Source organism: Oryx dammah, unplaced genomic scaffold, assembly GCF_014754425.2.
Source record: "Oryx dammah isolate SB20612 unplaced genomic scaffold, SCBI_Odam_1.1 HiC_scaffold_22, whole genome shotgun sequence".
NCBI lineage: Eukaryota > Metazoa > Chordata > Mammalia > Artiodactyla > Bovidae > Oryx > Oryx dammah.
Window position 1 is genome coordinate 60647309 of NW_024070206.1, and position 21528 is coordinate 60668836.

General features: G+C 45.0%; 1 protein-coding gene across 3 annotated transcripts in view; it reads left to right on the plus strand.

Annotated features, from left to right (window-relative positions):
- Positions 1 to 21528, plus strand: part of ATP9B (ATPase phospholipid transporting 9B (putative)) — a 163639-nt gene that overhangs the window by 80308 nt on the left and 61803 nt on the right. For all 3 annotated transcript variants that reach the window (XM_040264381.1, XM_040264383.1, XM_040264382.1), the window contains one exon: positions 2299 to 2375. In XM_040264381.1, coding sequence (XP_040120315.1) covers positions 2299 to 2375 — 77 coding nt within the window. The remainder of the gene's footprint in view (positions 1 to 2298; positions 2376 to 21528) is intronic.

Sequence of the window (21528 nt, forward strand, 5' to 3'; positions counted from 1 at the left end):
ACGGGGTCCAGCTGAGCCCCAGAGCAGGACCGCTGGGTGTGTGTGCCTAGATGGGGTCTGGGGGAGTCTCAGAGCAGGACCGCTGGGTGTGTGTGCCAGATGGGGTCCAGGCTGAGCCCCAGAGCAGGACCGCTGGGTGTGTGTGCCCAGACGGGGTCCAGGATGAGCCCCAGAGCAGGACTGCTGCGTGTGTGTACCCAAACAAGGTCCAGGCTGAGCCCCAGAGCAGGACCTCTTGAGAGTGTGTGTCCGGACAGGGTCCAGGTGAGCCCCAGAGCAAGACTGCTGGGTATGTGTGCCCAGACGGGGTCCAGGCTGATACTGGTAGTGATAAATACAGTAGTGAGAGTAAATATTTGAAAACTTATATAAGAATTTAATGAAGTAATTTAATGTTAAGAAAATTGGGACATATATTGTCTCAAAGAGTTTTGTTTCTCAATAATTTATTGATGTATTATTTTACAAAATAGTCCTCTTGACCACTTAGAAATTTAAAAATAGAACTTGTACCATATAGTTTGCAACACTCTTGCTCTCGAGAAAGTTTAGTATCAGATGTCAGACAGCAGGGAAATCCCTTCCCCTCGGGTGTCCCTAGAGACTGGACCGGAGAGCACGGACAGGATGGAGTTCGAGAGGCAGGAACTGGGGGCAGAGAACAGGTGCCGGCCTGCAGCTCGTGATTCAGACTTCAGTCTTGAGGGGCGTTATTGCTCCCCCTCACCTCCTGTGGCCCTACTCCTCCCCTGGTGTGCCCATTGGTGGAGCCCTGACTCCATGCAGGTCTTACTGGTCACTCTGTGTGTCCACCATTGGCAGAGTGGGAGCCCACAGTCACACAGGGCTCAAGACCACAGTAAATGCAAGCCTCCCAGCTTCACCAGGGGCTTTTAATTAAAAAGGGAACACAGACATACTTCTAAGAAGGAGCAGCTGTGACCTCGGAGGATGTCACGCTGAGCAGTACCTGGCACCTCCTGCGTTTCCGGGGTTCTGTGGAGGGATGAGAGAGTGACAGCAGCTGTCCTGCTCCCGTGGACCCAAGATCGCCACGGCCGCATCTGCCCCACAGGTCCTGCCTCAGCGCTGCAGATGCCACATGCTGCAGTAAAGAGACAGCAGAGGCTCGTATAATTACGTGGTTAGTTGTGCAGTGGTTGACTTCAGTCAGTAGTATAGACATTGTCTTTCTCACCTCAATTATATTTCTCACCTTCCAATTTTGTGAAAGTTAGGAATATAAATTATTCATAGCAGCAGTTCACAAAACAGACTTCCATGTTTTTGTGTTTAGGTATTTTCACTTTTTTATTTGGCTGCCTCAGGCCTTAATTTCGGCCCACAGGATCTTGCTTGCATTTTGGGGAAGATCCCCTGGAGAAGGGAAAGACTGTCCACTCCGGTATTCTGGCCTGGAGAATTCCATGGCCCATGGCGTCACAGAGTCGGACACGACTGAGTGACTTTCACTCATGCCCTGTGATTGCCCTGCAGCATGTGAGATCTTAGTTCCCCAAGCAGGGACCAAACCTGCGTCCCCTGCACTGCAAGGCAGATTCTCAACCACCGGAGCACCAGGGACATCCCCATGGTTTTTAAGTTGATATTTCAGAAATGAGTACCTCTGATCTGAGCCTTTGTAATCTATAGGTCATTCTTGGGGTATTTTATCATTCTTTTATCTTAAGCTTGATAGAGCACAAAATTAACGATTTCTTTCTGACATGTATGATTAGAAAACCAAACTTTCAGGAGATGTGAGTTAAAAGTGACATACAAATTCCAAAAGCAAGTAGTCTTTATAATATTTCTCTGACTGTTTTCATTGTCTGTGTGCTGAAATGTCCACAAAGTTTCTTATACTTGGTTGTCCTGAATCTTTACAGTGGAAAGATGCTCTCAGACTCCTGTTCAACGGAAATGGCTCACCTGGTACCATGTTGTTTGTGGTCGCAAGTTTGATCAGTTTAATGTAGGCTCTCTCAATGTAACTTCAGTGTTCAAGTTACCATGTTAGTAGGCATTAGTGAACGAACAACTTCTGTTGTCACACTTTCTGTTGTTACCAAAGAGAGTGCATTTTCATTGTGTGAGAAATCAGTTGAGTTTTTCACAGCCTGTTTTTAAAGTTAAGGTTAGATTTTATTGAGCTACCAAAATTAAATATGCTATTAGATAAATATGTATAGAATCAAATGGTACATTACTATTTTCCATCAAAGGATTAACTCGGAGGTGTTAGCCCTGTGCCTACCGTTTCAGTTCCTCTGTAAGGGCCGCTGTTGTGTTTTGCAGGTACTGTGATAGGTGTGGTCATCTATACTGGAAGAGAGACTAGGAGTGTCATGAACACATCAAATCCAAAAAACAAGGTAGGTTAGATGGAGCACTGACTGCTTTAATGAGCGGCTTCCGCTTTCCCTGGGAGAGGACAGGCGGCTCCAGGCAGCTCGGTCGTGTTAGCTTCATGCATGTCACAGGAGCAGGGCTTCCTGTGTTGGTGATCTGGGACGTGGATTCTCTGTGTAACAGCAAGCTTGTCTGGAAGAATTTTCAGAACTATTTTTCTTTGCTTAATCAGAGTTTTATATATCTCTTAAATTTTCATTGTTTTATATATAATTTGCCCATAATTTAACAGTTAATTATGAGTCTTTTAATTTCTCCTCAATCTATTTATTTTATAATTTGCACTCTATTTTTATGTTGATGGTTCACTTAAAATGAATCTGTATTAATGTTTTTATGGTATTTAACTTGATAGTATATTGTTAAAGTAATTTTAAGTTATTTCCACTTCAGAAGAAGCATGTTGAAAACTAGATTTTAGTTTTAAAGACTGCTAGAGTATATTCCTAAAATTATATTCCTATTATAGTCCTAAAATTGTTATTTATGTAGTCATTGTGTATATAAGTTAAATCATAACAAAAAGTTAGTTTGAATTCTCAGTAGTTATTAAGTAGCATGTTTGTATCAAGTCATAATGTATGCTAATATCTGCTGAATGAGAAGCTCTTTCTTACTGTATTTTATTCATTTTTCTTTGAAATGTAATTTGTGTGTATCTGAGTAGAACAAAAAGTCCTCTTATGGAGCTGTGCCTGCTATGTGAGTAATTAACAGAAGAGCTTGTCTTCTGTAGGAAATTTTATAACCAAGCGATAGAAATGAAATCATTCTTTGAGAAGATACCTTTTAGGACAGGATGTGTCTCATTTTTTCAGCTAAATAGTATTTTGAAAAATAGTTAACCCTTCAGAGGCTAGCAAAGCATCCCTGATTCTCTGAATGGTTGGCCATTTGCAGAGCCGCTTTCCGGTGATGACCGAGAGCAGGGGTCACCAGTGAGGTCAATGGTGCTCGTGTCTCTGTGTCTTTTAGGGCTCCAGGTGTCTGCCTGGCGCATGTTTAATGAAGTCAAAGAAAAAGGCTGTGCTACTGTTGTTTTAGTAGAAATTCTGATTTTGATAATGGGGAGAAATAAATCTTGTCAATTTATATAAACCAAGTTTTATAAACTTTGCCTTAATTTGAGCAAATCATATATGTCAGTAAGTCTGCAATAGAGTTAAATTATTTAAAAATAAATTATTAAACTAATGACAAGAGTTAGCATCACATACATAGTTATGTGTGTTTTCCAGCAAGTATGGTGTTTTTCTTTTCTTCAGTAGGCGAAACTAGGATGTCTAATACTGCATGTATGATTTCTAGGGTTTTTTCCTCAATCATCGTACTTTTTCATTTATGATGCTATTTGAGGATAAATTTAGTTGTAAATATTAGCTTTAGAGTCTTGAGACTCTTTGATATAGCTTTTTAGTTCTCCCTTACTCCTCAGTGCAGCTCGCCTCTGTCACTCTCCCTGTCTGCCCACGGTCACTTCTTTTCTCAGGTCACCTTTGGTGTTGGCTCACTGAGCTGTTCCCTTGGGTGCCGGTGACCTTTCCTGGGTTTATGATGCAGTTAGGAACTCTGACCCTGGAGTCGTGGGCTAGACTCTGGGTGTTGCCACTGACCAGCTCTTTGCCTCCGGGCACTCGATAGATGTTGCCTCTCCTTATTACCTTTCTATGAGTTGAAATATTAAGTCTAAATGAGTGCCCAAGCCCCACTGCCAGTCAGGACACACCCCCAACAGCTCCTGCCCTGTCAGGCCTCGTGTCTGCCTTCCCCCCTCCTCTGCTCCTCCTCTCCTCCTCCTCCTGGTTTTAGACAGCCTTCTCAGTGTCCTTGGGTTAGGAAAAGCGTCTTGGTTCTGCAAGATTGGACTTGGACCCTTGCTCAGGCACTTGTCGGCCTCACACGAGGAGTGGACGTGTCCCTTCTGTGGCCGCACCTTCCTGGGGCTTGGCCAGCATTTGCTGCAGTCCTTCTGGTGGGAGGCCCTCGTGATGCTCCCAGCTGCTCATAGGCTGTGCATGTGGCGTCGGGAGCCTGCACAGTGGCCCCCAAGCAGACGGAGCCGGCGAGCCGCAGGGCGGGAGCTGCCTTGTCCGCGCGGGGCTGCTTCTCCTGAAAGACACTCTGGGTGATGGAGCACCAGCTTGACATGGAAGCAGTCTTATAAATCAAGGAATCATCTTAGGAGAGAAATAAAATCTCTCAATGTGCATAGGTCATTAAATCTTCCTAAGTGTTAAATGCTAGATTTATAAGAATAAAATTCAGGAAAATGTTACAAGCATGCTACAGTGAGCAAAAAGTAGCTGATGTGATTTATTTAGGGTGAGTTGATGTGTGTCGAATGAAAAGAATGTGTAATGCTTGAATCTTAAACAGAGAAGGGGAGAAAGAAATGTTTAGTATTTGTAAGACATTATTATCTGCAAACTACATCTCAGTAGCTTCCTAAACCAGCTCATTTCTGGATTTCACAGAAACCTAGTGGAAACAAAAACTGACCTTTAAAATGCTTTGACTTTCATCGGACTTCTTCAGGGAAGCCACACTGTTCCTAACCGTCTACTTAGAGCTGCCCTGTGAGTGAGTGTGTGTGGGGACATTGAAGGATGGGGTGTCAGGTGGAAGGGCACACACCAGACGTTTCCTCTCTGCTTGGGTACACATCTGACGCGTGGGCAGGTGCTCTGCTCGGCGCGGCCCCTCGTGGACCTGTCCTGGAAACACACCCCGGTGACTGTGGGGATAAGAAGCTGGCATGGCAGGTCGCACACTGCGTCCTGTCCGGCCGGTCAGCAGTGCAGCCGTGTTCCCTTGGCCCGAGCCCTCGAGTGACCGGGGCCCAGCGGCCTGCCCCAGCCTTGGAGAGGGAGAATTGGGGATGTGTAATGCCACGCACTGCTGCCCACCCGCAGTGTGGTTACGGTGAGCTTCCAGGCCTTTCACACATAGCTGGAACGAGAAGTGAGGAACCTCACAGAGCCTGCGAGTGCCAGTCGTGAAGGGCTGAGGCAGAGGAGAAGTGAGAGGAAGGCATTTCTGGAGCTTGGGCGGGCTGCGGCAGGTCGGTGCTGTGGACGCCCTGGGGATCAGAAGGTGAAGGGCCAGCAGGTGAAGGAGCGGGGCGTGAACGTCCTGCACAGACCTGTCTGGGTGCAGGGCGGCCGGGACTGCTCGGCCGATGGGGCACGGGGAAGACTGGGCTGGCTTCTAGGCAGGGCCCAAAGCACCGGAGGAGCCGTGGGAGTGAAAGCTGAGTGGTGCCTCCGTGGGGAAATGATTGTGTTGATTTTGTTTCTGGTGAGAAAATATCACAAGACTATTGATGCTTCCAATAAAAGAAAAGACAGTCTTGGTTTACACAGAGAAAAAATATGTTTTGGAAGAATAAGTTTTGTAGGCATCTGATGAGTAATTTAAATATACAAACAGAATTTCTTAAGAAATTATATACTGTAATATGGAGAACAGTTACCATCTAAAATATGGCCTGGCTTCTTTGATTTTGTAAAAAATATTTACACTCACAGACACAGAAAACAAAGTTATGGTTACAAAAGGGGAATGAGGGGGTTGACAAATAAGAGATGAGATTGGGATTAACATACACACACCACTATATGTCACCAGCAGGGACCTACCGTATAGCACAGGGAGCTCCATCCAGTATTGTGTAAGAACCATACTTTGTAAGAACCCGAAGAAGATGACATGTATAGATGTACAACTGAATTGCCGTCCTGAAGACCTAGCCTAACACAGAACGGTAAATCAGCTGTACCTCTAGAAAATAATAAAAATCAAAATAAAGATTCACAGTCATCAACTAATCTGCCAGTATCTCCACTCTTCCCCCACCCCATTACTCCATATTTCATTTGTTTCCTACTTCCATTATCATGAATACAGAAGGGTCATGTAAATTTTTAACTGTTCTGAGTTCCTAGGATGAAAACCACTGCAGTTAAAGCACTGTTAGTGGAAAGTTAGTGATGATAATTGATGTAGTGAAATTGATGCAGAACAGGATAAGAGTTTGAGACTAAAAGCATTGAGATTATTGCTCAACCATTCAGGCCCCTAAATTACTGAGACCCAGCTGCATCTTAGTGTTCTGGTGGAGCCAGTAGCGAGTATGTGGTCTTCTCAAGCTGACTGTCAAGAGCCCCAGAGCAGAAGTGGAGAATGGTCTGGTCCACAGTTCAGGTTGTCAGGTGGGAGCACCTGAGGAATAGAGGAGTGACAGCTTCCCATATCAGACAGTAGCTGCCCACCGACCCAGCAGGCAGCGAGGTCAGTGCCCCGCGGCCCTGTACATCACCACTCTCAGTACCCACGTCCACTCACAAGGCCCTCCTTCCAGGCTTCTGCACACGGCACAGGTGTCCATCTTTGGGGAGCCCTGAGCCCTCTGGCAGTATCCCCAGGCACTCTCTGCAGCCCTCGGAGTGTGAGGATCACTTCCCCTTTGAGGCTGGGCTTCTTGTGGACCAGCCTGTGTCCTGTGTAAAATACCCTCCTAGATGCGTGTTAGATCATTTGACCGTTTAGTACTGGTTATTTCATAAAATATACTTTAAAAGTTACATACTCAGCTAGTGTCCAAATCCTTGTTGGAGCCACTCTCCTTTTTGTCTTCATTTTGTCCATTTTGTTCTCCAGCTGCTTTTTTTAAAGACAACTTCAGACAGCAAAGGAGGAGATGAGTGCAGTCACTCATGGACCTGAACTAGGTTTCACAAGGTGCCCACTGGGTTCATCGCTCTGTGGCGGCAGATATCATGGGGTTTTATCCCAAGGGTGTCCTTTTATACAGCAGGGAGTCTGGCGCCTTTCAGGGCTCAGCCTCCTGCCTTACTTTAGCCCCTGACCCGCACCCCTAGGTTGAGTGGCCCTGGGTTGGTGACATCAGCTTCCCATCCAGGCACTGATCTGACTGAAGTCCCCCCGACCCCCAGACTTGCCCAGTCCAAACCTCTGGGGTCTCTGACACACACCAGAGACAGAGAGCCACTGTCCCAAGTGGACACCACAGTCAGATAAATGAGGATCCTGCATAGATTTATTGGCTGTAACTGAACTCCATGACTCCCAGACATCCTGCTTAAATTCATCCTTCTAGAATGGCCTTGAAATTCATTCTATAAATCCAACTTGATAATTTTATAATCAGAAATAGTTTTATCCTTATTGTAGGAGCTTATTAAAATACTGTTTAAAATGCAGCATGTTTTATTCAGACGTGGGGATTAAGAATAAATCCTGAAATGTAATTAAAGTGGAGGAAAGTTCTAAAAGAAATTCTTAGAGCTTCTTGGAATCAGAATGTTCCCCTTGTAGTGCTCACTGAGGCAGATGAGAAGCAGGGATTGGTGTCCACACAAAATTCAAAAATTCTGTTTTAAAACTTTGAACAAATCAAAAGCTTATATTATAAAGCAGTTACTTTTACAGTAATATTTGATGAAATTTTAAATTAAAAGGAATACAATTAGAGTAATGGACTGTTTTATAAAGCCTAGCTTGAGATATATTTAATAAGATGATACTTGATTACATTTACGAGGGAAAAATTCTTGCAGGAGGTTAAGAAAAATCAATTGTGACAGGTGGCCATTTTCACGCCATTCATAATAATAAGTTGCTCAGAGCAAGAACAGCAAGAATGAAATGATAATACAGCTTGCTTCCAGCAGTTATTATAATCCCTTGGGCATATTGATTTGTGTTTCTAATGAAAAGATGCTTTCAAACGTCTCATTGACAGACAGACAGGTGATATGTGCCATTATGTGAATTAGAGCCTCTTCTTTTATCTGAATGGTTGTAAAGTCATTTGAGATAATAGAGCCCAAATAGGATCAGCCATGGTGTACTTTGCAAGTTGAAAATATCAGACTGTTTTGAGACTAGCTCTTTTATTTTTAAAAGGGCAGTTTATTAATATTTTAAAAGTTGTGTTTTATATTAAAATTTTACAGTAGAAACACATTACTCTCTTCTTGTGGTTGTATACAATCACCGCACCCCTTAATTGTTCTAATAGTTGCCTTCTTGAGTAATAAAATATTTTTGGATTTAAATACTTGTTTAAAAATGGGATCATGTGGTTCACAAAAGAGCTACATGTTGTGGAATATGGTATTACAGTCAATCCACAGAGACAGAAAGGCTTCGGGAGTGCTTTTTTTTGATAACTGTTATTAATATTAACAAATCATAGTGTTTCAAAGCCTCATCAGGAGAAGATTAACTCAAGAAACAAACCTCCAATAAAGTAATTCAGTGGCACGTAGACAAGACCCTGTGTGGCCCTCGGAGCTGTGACAGCACACACCGCCTCGCTGCACTTGTTCAGCCGCGCACTCGGATATTACAGCTGCTCACAATTAAAAGTTGTGTTTCTTCATCAGCAGTGTGAATATAAATAAACTTATAATTTCAGGAAAGCAATACAGAGGCAAGATGCTGAATGAAGAAGCAGTCCTAATGATAACCTCTGAGACATGATGCACTATCAGAGTGTACAGCAAACATCTCAACCGGAAAACTTGGATTCAGGCCCTAGTTCCTTTTAAATATGAATTTGATTGTAAGGCAGGTGTTCTGAATAGGAAACAGCATATTTGTTATTTAAAGTAAATACTTTGTACCACTAAAAAGACAAGTTTTTACGTAAATTTCTGAATGAGGTCTTACTCGTCATTTGTTGTATATAAAGTAAGTAGTAATTGCTAGTATGTCAAGACCTTGATGCTGGGAAAGATTGAAGGCAGGAGGAAAAGACAGCGACAGAGGATGAGATGGTTGGATGGCATTATTAACTCAATGGACGTGAGTTTGAGCAAACTCCGGGAAATATGGAGAAACAGAGAAGCCTAGCGTGTTGCAGTCCGTGGGGTCACAGAGTCGGACACAACTGAGTGACTGAACAACAACATTTCTGAACTAAATTCCCTAGAATCGGTTTCTTAACAGAGAAGTACAATTTATTCAAGAAACAAATAACTGTTTTCATAAGTGCCTTTGTATTTTGAAACCCTTGATCCCTTGTCCTGGGGCCATGAAGACTGTTGGAAATAAGTGGGACTTGTGATGACTGCTTTATCGTGACATTTCCATCTTAATTTATATAAGCTCACAAAACTTACTCCCAGGAGCATTTCTGATGAAGGCCTTTCAGTGTGGGTGAGAAATATGGTCTGAAAGATGTAGTGAGATGGAAAATGAGCAACTTGGAAACCTTTTGGATAGAACCAGAGTGGATGGATGACTGTGTCGTGAACAAAGACAGCAGAGGAAGACGAGGTTTTCCTGTTGTTTTCAGATTCTCACGGTACATTTCACCTTCCCAGGAGGGCTGGCAGCCCTGGGACCGTGGTGGGTACCTGGGGTGTAGTGCCCTAGGTTGTTATGCAGAGGGGGTCCCTTCGTGGTCACCATGAAGAGAAACAGGTCATGAGCAGTGTGGGTTCAGAAGCAGACTTGGTTGGGGAAGATTTGAAGCCAGGGGTCAGCTGGAAGAGAAGGGAAGTCACTCGGTTTGCTTGCTGTGTGGGAAGGCAGGGGGGATGGGGAAGACTTGTTTGTCCCCCGGCAGGGTGTGCGGGGTGCCTGTCCATGGGGCCATCGTGGGTGAGGACCCCAGCAGGGGCATGGAGGCCTGAGTTCCAGCCCAGCCCCTCCCCATGCCCGCTGGCTGCGTGTGTGGGAGCACCCGGCCCGCTGCCACCCGTGGGCCCTGGCGACACTGGTCTGGTGCCCACTCCAGAGGCAGACTCAGGCTCCATGCCTCGTCCTGGTACCACTGCCGTCTCAGCCTCTTGCACGGTGCCCACCCGTTACTGAATGCTCACAGTACTTAGCAGTAGTTCATGGTTTTCCCCTCCATAGTTACTGTTTTCTAACCAATAATTTAAAAATAAGTGTATTCCTCAGAAACACATCTGGTTTCAACTTAATTGTCTTTTCACATGCCTAAAAATGTATTCTGGATGTCATTTTTAAAAGAAACTCCAGTATGTTGACATTAAAGTAGCAGCTGTACCCAACTTTCTTTTTTTTACAACCACATTAACTGAACATGTATATGATACATTTAACATGAAATTAAATAGCTTTCTTTTCCCCTACGTAATTAGCATTTTCATCTAATAATTTCCTTTTGCAAAACTTTAAAATATATCATGTGAGTTTGACTTTTCCCACTGTAATAAGCTGCTAACTGGCTAAGATTTCTTTTTGAGGGACAGTTATTCACATCAAACATTTATGAAAGGCTTGGGGTTTTTTATGTTTTATTTTTTAAAATTTTATTGAAATTGAGTTGATTTACAATGTTGTGTTAGTTCTCCCTGTACAGCAAAGTGACTCACTTATATATATACATACATCACACTTTCAGATTCTTTTCCATGTAGAGCAGCACAGAGTATTGAGAAGAGTTCCCTGTGTACAGTAGGTCCTTTTTAGTTATCTATTTTATATATAGTAGTGTGTATATGTCAGTCCCAATTTCCCAATTTATCCTTCCCCTGACTACCCCCTTGGTAACCATAAGTTTGTTTTCTACACCCGTGACTCTGTTTCTGTTTTGTAAATAAGTTCATTTGTACCATTTTTTTAGATTCCACATATAAGCAATATAATATATTTGTCTTTCTCTGACTTACTTTGCTAAGTGTGACTTCTTCTTAAACTGCTTCAGTTCAGTTCAGTCACTCAGTCGTGTCTGACTCTTTGTGACCCCATGAATCGCAGCACACCAGGCCTCCCTGTCCATAACCATCTCCTGGAGTTCACTCAGACCTATGTACTTTGAGTTGGTGATGCCATCCAGCCATCTCATCCTCTGTCATCCCCTTCTCCTCCTGCCCTCAATCCCTCCCACCATCAGAGTCTTTTCTAATGAGTCAGCTCTTCACATGAGGTGGCCAAAGTACTGGAGCTTCAGCTTTAGCATCATTCCTTCCAAAGAACACCCAGGCTTGATCTCCTTTAGGATGGACTGGTTGGATCTCCTTGCAGTCCAAGGGACTCTCTAGAGTCTTCTCCAGCACCACAGTTCAAAAGCATTGATTCTTCTGCACTCAGCTTTCTTCACAGTCCAACTCTCACATCCATATATGACTACTGGAAAAACCATAGCCTTGACTGTGGTTGGCAAAGTAATGTCTCTGCTTTTGAATATGCTATCTAGGTTGGTCATAACTTTTCTTCCAAGGCATAAGCGTCTTAATTTCATGGCTGCAGTCACCATCTGCAGTGATTTTGGGGCCCAAAAGAATAAAGTCTGACACTGTTTCCCCATCTATTTCCCATGAAGTGATGGGGCCAGATGCCATGATCTTCATTTTCTGAATGTTGAGCTTTAAGCCAACTTTTTCACTCTCCTCTTTCACTTTCATCAAGAGGCTTTTTAGTTCCTCTTCACTTTCTGCCATAAGGGTGGTGTCATCTGCATATCTGAGGTTATTGATATTTCTCTCGGCAATCTTGATTCCAGTTTGTGCTTCTTCCAGCCCAGCGTTTTTCATGATGTACTCTGCATAGAAGTTAAATAAGCAGGGTGACAATATACAGCCTTGATGTACTCCTTTTCCTATTTGGAACCAGTCTGTTGTTCCATGTCTGTGGGGGGTGCTCCGCAGAAAGAGAGAGGCAGTGGAACTTCCCTTAGCAAAGCCGAGGGGTCCCGAGGAGAGGTGAGCCTGCTCTCCGCCAACCCAGCCCCTCGGCGAGCGAGAGTCAGTCAGGCGTCAACCCAGCCCCTCGGCGAGCGAGAGTCAGTCAGGCGTCAACCCAGCCCCTCGGCGAGCGAGAGACAGTCAGGCGTGACAGGGGTTCCATCTGAGCAGTTCCGCTTTATTGCCACAAGCTCTTGGTTTATATAGACAAGTAGGGGGATTTTGCGAGGGACTTTTCATAGTTGCACCAATCACGTTAAAGGTCAAATCGTCATGTGCCTTCATTGTAACAGGAGTTGATGGTGATCACACGCTGTCCACATGCACGGAAATCAAGAGAGCCAATCAAACTTTAACATAGACCACGCCCCTATGTCTTCCACCAGGCGCCATTTTAGTTTCCGAACGCAAAACTAACCCATTTTTTTTAAGGTTTCCCATTTAGGGCCCCACATCTCCCCCTTTTTTATTTTATTTAAGCCCTCGAGACATTTGTATTGATGTTCTGTAGAGCAACGCGTAAAGCTGTAGGCGGCCAACCTGCAGCCTCGCCAGCCCCTCTCGTGGCTGTGCCTGTCTTAGGTTGCCCTCCTCTGACGGTCTTACCCGTCATTGGCTATCCAGCCACCTCTTGGGGGCTAGGCGGAATCTCTCTAGATGACGGGCATCTAGAACTCTTTATTTATCTGTCTCGGCTAATCTCTTGAGGGACTAAATTAATCCAGGGGTTTTGTGGGTGCCCAAAGTGGGGCTCCTTTTCCATGACCTGGGCAAGCATAACTATTTTTTGCTGTAAGCACCTATTGCAGGCTGTGAGATTTTTTACCTTTAACGTTACAACAAGCAGAATAACAAAAACAAGCAAATAGAAGGCATTTTCAAACCAGGTAAATGGACTTTGTACCCAGTCCCATAGATCCGTTGCTCCCTTTTTCACCTGTTAAGAGTCTCATTTAACACTGGAAAAGCTGTCAGACAAAAGCTGGGGTATCTCACATCGCAGTCTATGCACGCCAAGACACTCAACGTCTCGATCGCTCTGGCGTGGAGATCAAGCTGTTGTTGGAGTCCCGTTATGGCGGATCTCAGGTGTTTGAGCTGGTTTGAAATCCTTGAGCAGAGGCAGTGGATATGTTGTTTATAACCTCGATGGTCTGAGCTTGTTGAACTCCCAGCACAGATGCTGACACTGTTGTATCCTCATGGTTGATGGCCTTGTGTGTCGTTCAACCCAGGCTTCAAAGATTCTAAAAACTGTTGCACAGCTGTGGCAATGACAAAGGTCAGCAAGAAGAGGATAGGTAATCTGACGATAACCAGGAGCAGTGTCCACCAGGGTCGCCGCATCGATGATCTGAAAGGGAAAAAGATCGCCTCAGGAACTTTTTGTTCTTGGGCTCAATATGTGAGTGTCTCTTTAATCTGTGTCAGATTTTGAGATTTGACCTCTCTTTTGTGGTGTAAATTTAAGATTCCTTGCTGGCACCCATATAGGGCTGGGGTCCCCAATGGGGAATATGCATCCGAATCCTCTTCCCATTGTAAGGAGTGGATCAGGCCCCTTCCACTGGCCAGTGATGGGGTCTTTCCATCTCACTTGTATTTCAGGTTTTATTTCTTGGTTAGACCAATGTTTTTGAAAACATGGTATCGGTTCATTTTTTGAAAAATTTAAAATATTTAGAGTAAAGAGTGCCATTCCAAGTTGCTGGTGAGGGCTTATTCCCCCTTTTTGTTTTTGTAATTGAGCCTTTAAATTTTGATGGTGGCGCTCAATTATGGCTTGTCCCTGGGGGTTATGTGGGATTCCGGTGTTATGACGAATGTGCCATTGTTGGAAAAATTTCTGTAAGCTCTGGTTGATGAAGCAAGGGCCATTATCTGTTTTTATTTGATGGAGAAGGCCCAACGTCGCAAAACATTGTAAAAAATGGCTTTGAGCATGTTTTGCTTTTTCTCCTGTGTGGGCAGTAGCCCAACAGGCATGAGAGTAAGTGTCAATAGACACAAAAACATACGTAAGTTTTCCAAAGGGGGAATAATGGGTCACATCAGTTTGCCACAGCACATTGGGTTTTAGCCCTCGAGGGTTTACTCCTGGGGGCTGTAAAGGCGGTACTTGTAAATAAGGAAGACAGGATTTACAAGTATGTATAATTTTCTTTAATTCTCTAATAGGGATCTGTGGGAACCTTTTATGTAGCCCTCTCCAATTTATATGAGTAAGATCATGAAGATCATAGGCATCTTGTAAGTTACAAGCTTGGATTGTAAGGGAGGCCGCTCTATTGGCCAGGGAATTTCCCATTGAAAGCAATCCAGGTAAATTTTGATGACCCCTAAGATGGTGTACATAAATGGGGTTAACCTGTTCAAGTAACAGGGTACGGGCTTGTATCATAAGGGGGGTAATAGGATTGTTATCTAGCCATATGTGAGAATTTAGCAATCCTGGAAGCAAGTTTACTACATAAAGACTGTCAGAAAACAGATTCATGGGTTCAGGGATTTTTGTGAGCGCCATGACAACAGCAAATAATTCTTTAAATTGTGCGGACCCCTCACAAGGCCCAAAATATTTTCGTATATGTTCATCTGGCTGTTGTGACCGCTGTGGTGGCTGGAACACAACAGCTGCTGCACCATTCTTTCCTCCATCAGTAAAAACATTGAGGGCATCTGGTATTGAAAGAAGTAACCCATTTGTGTGGCCCATAATGACAGTCAAGGATGCCTAGGTACCCCTCCAGGGCTAAAGCTATTCTCCCATTGTTTCTTTGAATCCATTCAAAATCTGATAGTCTATGTGGGATAACAATCTTATCGGGTTCATGCGCATAGCATCGGACTGCGATATCTCTTCCCTTCTGTATTAAGTCAGCCATTTGATCTATACAGGTATAGACTGGGGCAGTTTCCCCCAAGGAGATGTGAACCCATTGTAGAGGCTTTCCCCCCTGGACCAAGGCTGCCGTAAGGACGGACTAGGCAGGACCCACAATTGTAGACTCTCTTCAGGAGTATACCCGGTAAGCTGGGCCCCATTGAGGGACCTTTGAATGTCTCGAAAGATCTTTTTGTGGGAAGGTAGAAGGATTATCTCATCATTAGGCTATCTTTTAATAGATCAAAGAGGGGCAAGAGTTGGCCTGTCGAAACAGGGATCCAGGGTCGTAGCCAATTGAGTTCTCCCAAGACCCGCTGTAGGCCAGTCAGGGAGCAGAAGTCTTGGATGTATAGCTGGGGTTTTAGGGGGCTCACACCTTCTAGGGACAGCTGAGATCCCAGAATCTTAAAAGGCGGGACAACCTGGACTTTATCAGAGGATATATGGAGTCTCCCTTTTGATAGACACTTTAGTAAAACTTTATATGCTTCTGTCAGCTGTTCAGCAGTAGGGGCACCCAAGATGATATCATCCATATAAACATACAGTTTAATATATGTCAGATCTCTAACTGGCTGGAGATCTTTTACATAATTTTGACAATAGGCAGGCCTGTTTGCCATTCCCTGTGGTAAAACTGTCCATTCAAAACGCTCATCAAGTCCCTCGAAGTTAGTGGAGGGTACCGAAAAGGCAAACTTTTCACAATCTTGGGATTGTAGAGGTATAGAAAAGAAACAGTCTTTGATATCTATTACCATAAGACATAAATTACTAGGAATAGCTGGTATCCAGGGTAATCCCCTTAGGGGTGTCCCTTGGATGATCATTCTCTCATTGATCTTTCTAAGATCTTGTAACATCCTCCATTTTCCCGAGGATTTTTTAATTACAAATATCGGGGTATTTCAAGGGCTAGTAGAAGGGCGGATATGTCCCAAATTTAGTTGTTCAGAGATGATTTCTCTAAGGGCTTGCAGCTTAGTGGATGGAAGAGGCCACTGCTCCACCCATATTGGGGGTCCGGGTTTCCATTGTATAGGAGGGACCTGGGGGGCAGTGGCCCTTAGGATTGGGAGAGCACCTTGCATCGGGTTAGAGGCTCTCCCTTGCGAAGTTTATCAAATTCAGGATCTCCCCTATAGTTTGGTATGGGAGAATATTTATAATGTTATTTTTCCTCATCGAGGAGGTCATCATAAAGGCCCTTATAATCAGTAGTAATATATACACCTGCTTGTCCCAAAATATCCTGGGCAAGCAGATTTTCATTTAATCAAGAAGCTATCAGGGGCCGAACCTCTCCTGTAGAACCATCAACATCTTTCCAGAGGAGCCACTCAGCAGTATCCTTAGATCGAGTGTCCCCCGCAAAGCCCAATAATTGAGGCCCAGGGACCAATTTCCAGCTAGGTGGGACCTCCTCTGCCCTGAGGATGGTCCGATCAGCTCCTGTATCGATCAGACATCGAAATCTCTTTCCTCCTATGGTAATATCCATTTTAGGCCTTAATCCAGGCACAATAGGCACAGTCCAATTGGCTCTGGGGGGCTCTTTGGCCTTATTGATCCCCATTAGCCTTGTAGGGGGTCAGAGCGAACCGCATCCGGGGAAGGGTTTTTGAAGGAACTTTTCAATATGATCTAGTAAGAAATGAGGTCCCCCTTGGGGTGATGGGGCTGGGGGTTGCCCCTCATCTAGTTTAAAGGCTTGCCGTCTTTATCAAACTTAGATTTGCACTCTGCCTTCCAGTGATATCCCTTCCTACATCGCGGGCATGTAGTAGTGGGGGGCCTCCGACGAGTAGGTCTTCCCACGCCTTGAGGGCACTCCTTCTTAAAGTGTCCCTCTTGTCCGCAGCCAAAGCATCGACCCGATTTTGGGGGGACTAGGGGTCCCTTAGATGTGGTCCCCCCAGAGGCCGTCATAGCGGAGAGGACCTTGGACATCGCCTCGGTCAGGACTTCAGTCTGAGCCTGAAGGGCAGTCGAAATAGAGTGGGTCTGATGGCTCTGTGTCCCCACGTCTTTGGTGGCTATAATCCATCGCTCCATACAGCGGTCTTTCTGTCCTGCGCAAGCCGACTTATGGTCTGAGTTCATCCCTTCCCAGACTAATAGCTTAACAAATTGATCTCTCAGGGGCCCCGGAGGGAATTTTCTCTGTATACTCTTTTCCACCCGATCTGTGAAGGTGGAGAGATTTTCATTATTTTTTTTGAGTGATGCCCGATATAGGGGGCTCACTGGGGCCCTCCACAAGCTTTTTTTAGGCGGCCAGGCATATGGCCCGTACCTGATCTGTATAAGGAGCAGGAATGGTGGCCTGTTGAGCTCCCGTACTCCATTGATCTGCTGTCCCTGACAATATCCCAAAAGTCACCAGGATAGCAGGGTTGGCAGCTTGATTTCTTTCTGCCTGAGGATGACACTCTTCCTTGAAAAAGGCACACCATTTGATACAGGTGTTGCTGGGGAGCACTGCCTTACATAGCATCTTCCAGCCTTGGGTCGTACAAGGTTGATGAGCCAGGCCCTGGAGAATAGTTTCTGCCCACGGGGAGTTCGGGCCATCCTCTGCCACTGCCTTTTTGAGCTCTTTTAAATCATTGGCCTCCCAGGGGTACCAGGCTGCCAGCCTATTCCCCCCCCCCCCGGGTTAACGTTTACAGGAAAGGCTTGAGTCGGGCCAGTAAAGGGCAGCGAGGGTCCCCAAGGGTCCCCGGGATAGGTTCTCCCTTTCCAAGGTGACCTCACTGTCTTTCCCACCCAAGGTGCTCCTGAAACTTCCTCAAATGGGAGAGACAGGGAGGGGCACAGATCTCTCCCCTGGGCTCCTGGTCTCGAGGCATCAGAGGGGTCTCTATTCTCTTCTGCCCCTTTATTATCCCCGAAAGGCTCCCATGGCCCACTCTTTGCTCTAGAGTCTTTATTCTCTACAGTCTCTTTTGCTATATTTTGGTCCAACATGACTCGTTCCTCGTCAAACTTTTCCCATTATTTTTCTGATTTTGAATTGGGGGTACCCGTATCAGTGACATGCTCCTCGCTCCGTGAAGAGCAGAGCTTGAGGGCCGAAATGATCAGACAGAACCCTAAGGGGGGCTCCTCACCGTATCGAACCTCTCGCTGCCTAGCAAGGGTTTGTACTCGATCTCAAGTGTCCCAAGAGAACAGATTGGCCGAAGCAACCCAGGGGGGCTAACCGTACAATGGTCCCCCAGACCTTAATGGACTGAGCGTCAGAAATCTCAAGTCCCCTGCTTATGAGCACATATCTCAGTGCCTTGAGTGCAGGCTCATCAGATTTCCCAATGTTATTTCCCATGCGGCCGAGGGAGAATGGAAAGAAAAGTCACTGAGGATGACCACCAAAAATCCTACCGGGAGTGGTGGCGGCCAGAAAGTTGGGCTTATGGTATGCTTTTGAAACTGTTTATATGCCTGCGTCGTTGCACGGAAGTTTTCTTGCTGGGGGCGGGCACCCTAGAGGTTTCTAGCCCGTTCCATGATCCCCTTATCCTGTCACAGGAGTCTTCAAGTGGCAGGCGCCCTAATGGCCTTTAAGTGCCTGACCCGTGCCCACAGGGAAGATTCTAGGCCACATCCTCAGTTAAGAATGATTAAAGGGGAGTTTCACCCAGTCGGGCTCTAGTTACTGAGGCTTACCTGTTGCAGGGCCTTCAAAGTCCGCCAGAGAGTGGCCCTAGGCAGGACTTATCAATTGCCTCCACAACTCTTCGCCTGTTCACTGAAACTCCCAAAAAAGGAATTTAAATCAGGAGAGTTTTTTGCCACTTCCCTCAAAATGGAGGGGGGCCCACCTTGAAGTCCGGATTACCTCGGGTGATACTCCTCTAAAGGGGAGCTCCGCGTTGCGACCAGCCTAGGGTCCTTCGTCGCTCCTTCTTTCAGAGCCACACGGTGTCACCATCTCTGTCCCTCTGCTTTGTGCCCCACGTTGGGCACCAGTTTCTGCGGGGGGTGCTCCACAGAAAGAGAGAGGCAGTGGAACTTCCCTCAGCAAAGCCGAGGGGTCCCAAGGAGAGATGAGCCTGCTGTCCGCCAATCCAGCCCCTGGGCGAGCAACAGACAATCAGACGTGACAGGGGTTCCATTTGAGCAGTTCTGCTTTATTACCACAAGCTCTTGGTTTATACAGACAAGTAGGGGGTTTGTTTACGAGGGAGTTTCTATAATTGCACCAATCATGTTAAAGGTCAAATCATCATGTGCCATAGTTGCACCAATCACGTTAAAGGTCAAATCATCATATGCCATGGTTGCACCAATCACATTAAAGGTCAAGTCATCATATGCCATAGTTGTACCAATCACATTAAAGGTCAAATCGTCATGTGCCTTCATTATAACAGGAGTCTATGGTGATGCGCTGTCCACGTGCACGGAAATCAAGAGAGCCAATCAAAAACTTTAACATAGACCACGCCCCTATGTCTTCCGCCAGGCGCCATTTTAGTTTCTGACGGCAAAACACATTTTTTTAAGGTTTCCCATTTAGGGCCCCACACATGTCTGGTTCTAACTGTTGCTTCCTGACCTGCATATAGGTTTCTCAAGAGGCAGGTCAGGTGGTCTGGTATTCCCATCTCTCTCAGAATTTTCCACAGTTTATTGTGATCCGCACAATCAAAGGCTTTGGCGTATTCAATAAAGCAGAGATAGATGTTTTTCTGGAACTCTCTTGCTTTTTCAATGATCCAGTGGATGTTGGTGATTTCATCTCTGGTTCCTCTGCTTTTTCTAAAACCAGCTTGAACATCTGGAAATTCACGGTTTACGTATTGCTAAAGCCTGGCATGGAGAATTTTGAGCATTGCTATACTAGCGTGTGAGATGAGTGCAATTGTGTGGTAGTTTGAGCATTCTTTGGCATTGCCTTTCTTTGGGATTGGAATGAAAACTGACCTTTTCCAGTCCTGTGGCCACTGCTGAGTTTTCCAAATTTGCTGGCATATTGAGTGCAGCACTTTCACAGCATCATCTTTTAGGATTTGAAATAGCTCAACTGGAATTCCATCACCTCCACTAGCTTTGTTTGTAGTGATGCTTTCTAAGGCCCTCTTGACTTCACATTGCATAATACCATCAAAATCAAATATTTTTTTGAGACACTGAAGTCAGAAGAAAATTTTTTGAGCCCTATTATTTGAACCCAATTAGAATATAAAACTTCTATGAGGTAAATGACCACAAGGTAGTGTTAGTTTATCAGTAGGATAAATTAATTACAATGTAAATTGTAATTGGTTTGCCAGTGTATTTCTTAGTAATATTTTCAAGAGGCAATAGGGTAACAAGCCCAAAATGTACTAGTGAAGGTTAATTAGTCCTCTCCACCATTGAACAGCACCTTCTGTAGAAAGCTTCAGTAAAATATACTAGTTGAAATACTTGCTCATTAACACTTTAAGTTTTGGTCTGGTGGTGACATCCTGGGGAGGCCTCTGAATGGGGCAGCCTCGGCAGTGCCCTTCCAGGTCCATCCCACCCGGCGTGCCCCTACCTCCCAGGTTCGCTTCTGCATTGCAATGCTGCTGTGTTGAGAGCATTAAGTGGAGAGGAGATACAAAAGGAATCTAGTCCCGATGGCGGTGCTCACAGTCTGTTGGGCGCTTCACTTCTTCTGACCAGCTTCATCCTGTTAGTTAGCAGTGCTGGGCACTATGTGAGCTGGCTTAGTTCAGGTTAGTTAATGAGGATGGGTTAGTTTGTTCTGTAGACTGGAGAGTGGGCTCATTAGAATTTATGCTACGGGACCTTGAAAGACCAGGGTCCATGTGCTGAAGACTCAGTGCATGTTTGTGAAGTCACTTCATTTCTGGAGGAGGAAAGAGTGCTGGAAATACCTGCTCTGACCAGGAGAGGCTAGAGAGGCAGCTGTAATGAGATGCTGATGGGGCTGCAGGGGAGCAGGTACCACTGAGGGGCACCTAAAGCTCTTTTGCTTCCCTTGAAATGTTGACACTTCTGAGCAAGCCAGCGAAATCCCGTTACAGACAGAACTGCAGCTAAGCAATCCTTATTTATTATTCTTAGTTTTTTGAAGCTGATTTAGTTTACAAAATTTTATACTTTCAAAACAGATAAAGCAGAGGAATCGTTTACATTAAAAGTTATGAATTTATGAAAAGGTGGCACCTAACACTCAAAGGATTTTTTTTTTTTGGGGGGTGTGGGAAGAAGGGAGGATTTATCACTTGCAGCAAGTAGGGAGAACACTGGGGATCTTTCACAAAGCAGGGTCTCAGATTGAAAATTCTCAGAGTCCTTTAACACACAGTCTTTGTGTATTTTATGCAGTGGCACAACAAAAATGTTTGTTCCTAGAACTTTGAAAATGCACTTACTGCGCAAGTAGGTAAACACTTAATAAATGGCTGCTTTAGATGGCACTTGCTGTGCTGGCATTAAGGACTTGTTTCAAATGTTGCAAGCAAGGTGATTTCAGAGTTCACGGACACATTTAGGAAGCTAGGACTAGAACTCAGATGTGTGTCGCCTAGCTCAAAATCACCCCTTGGT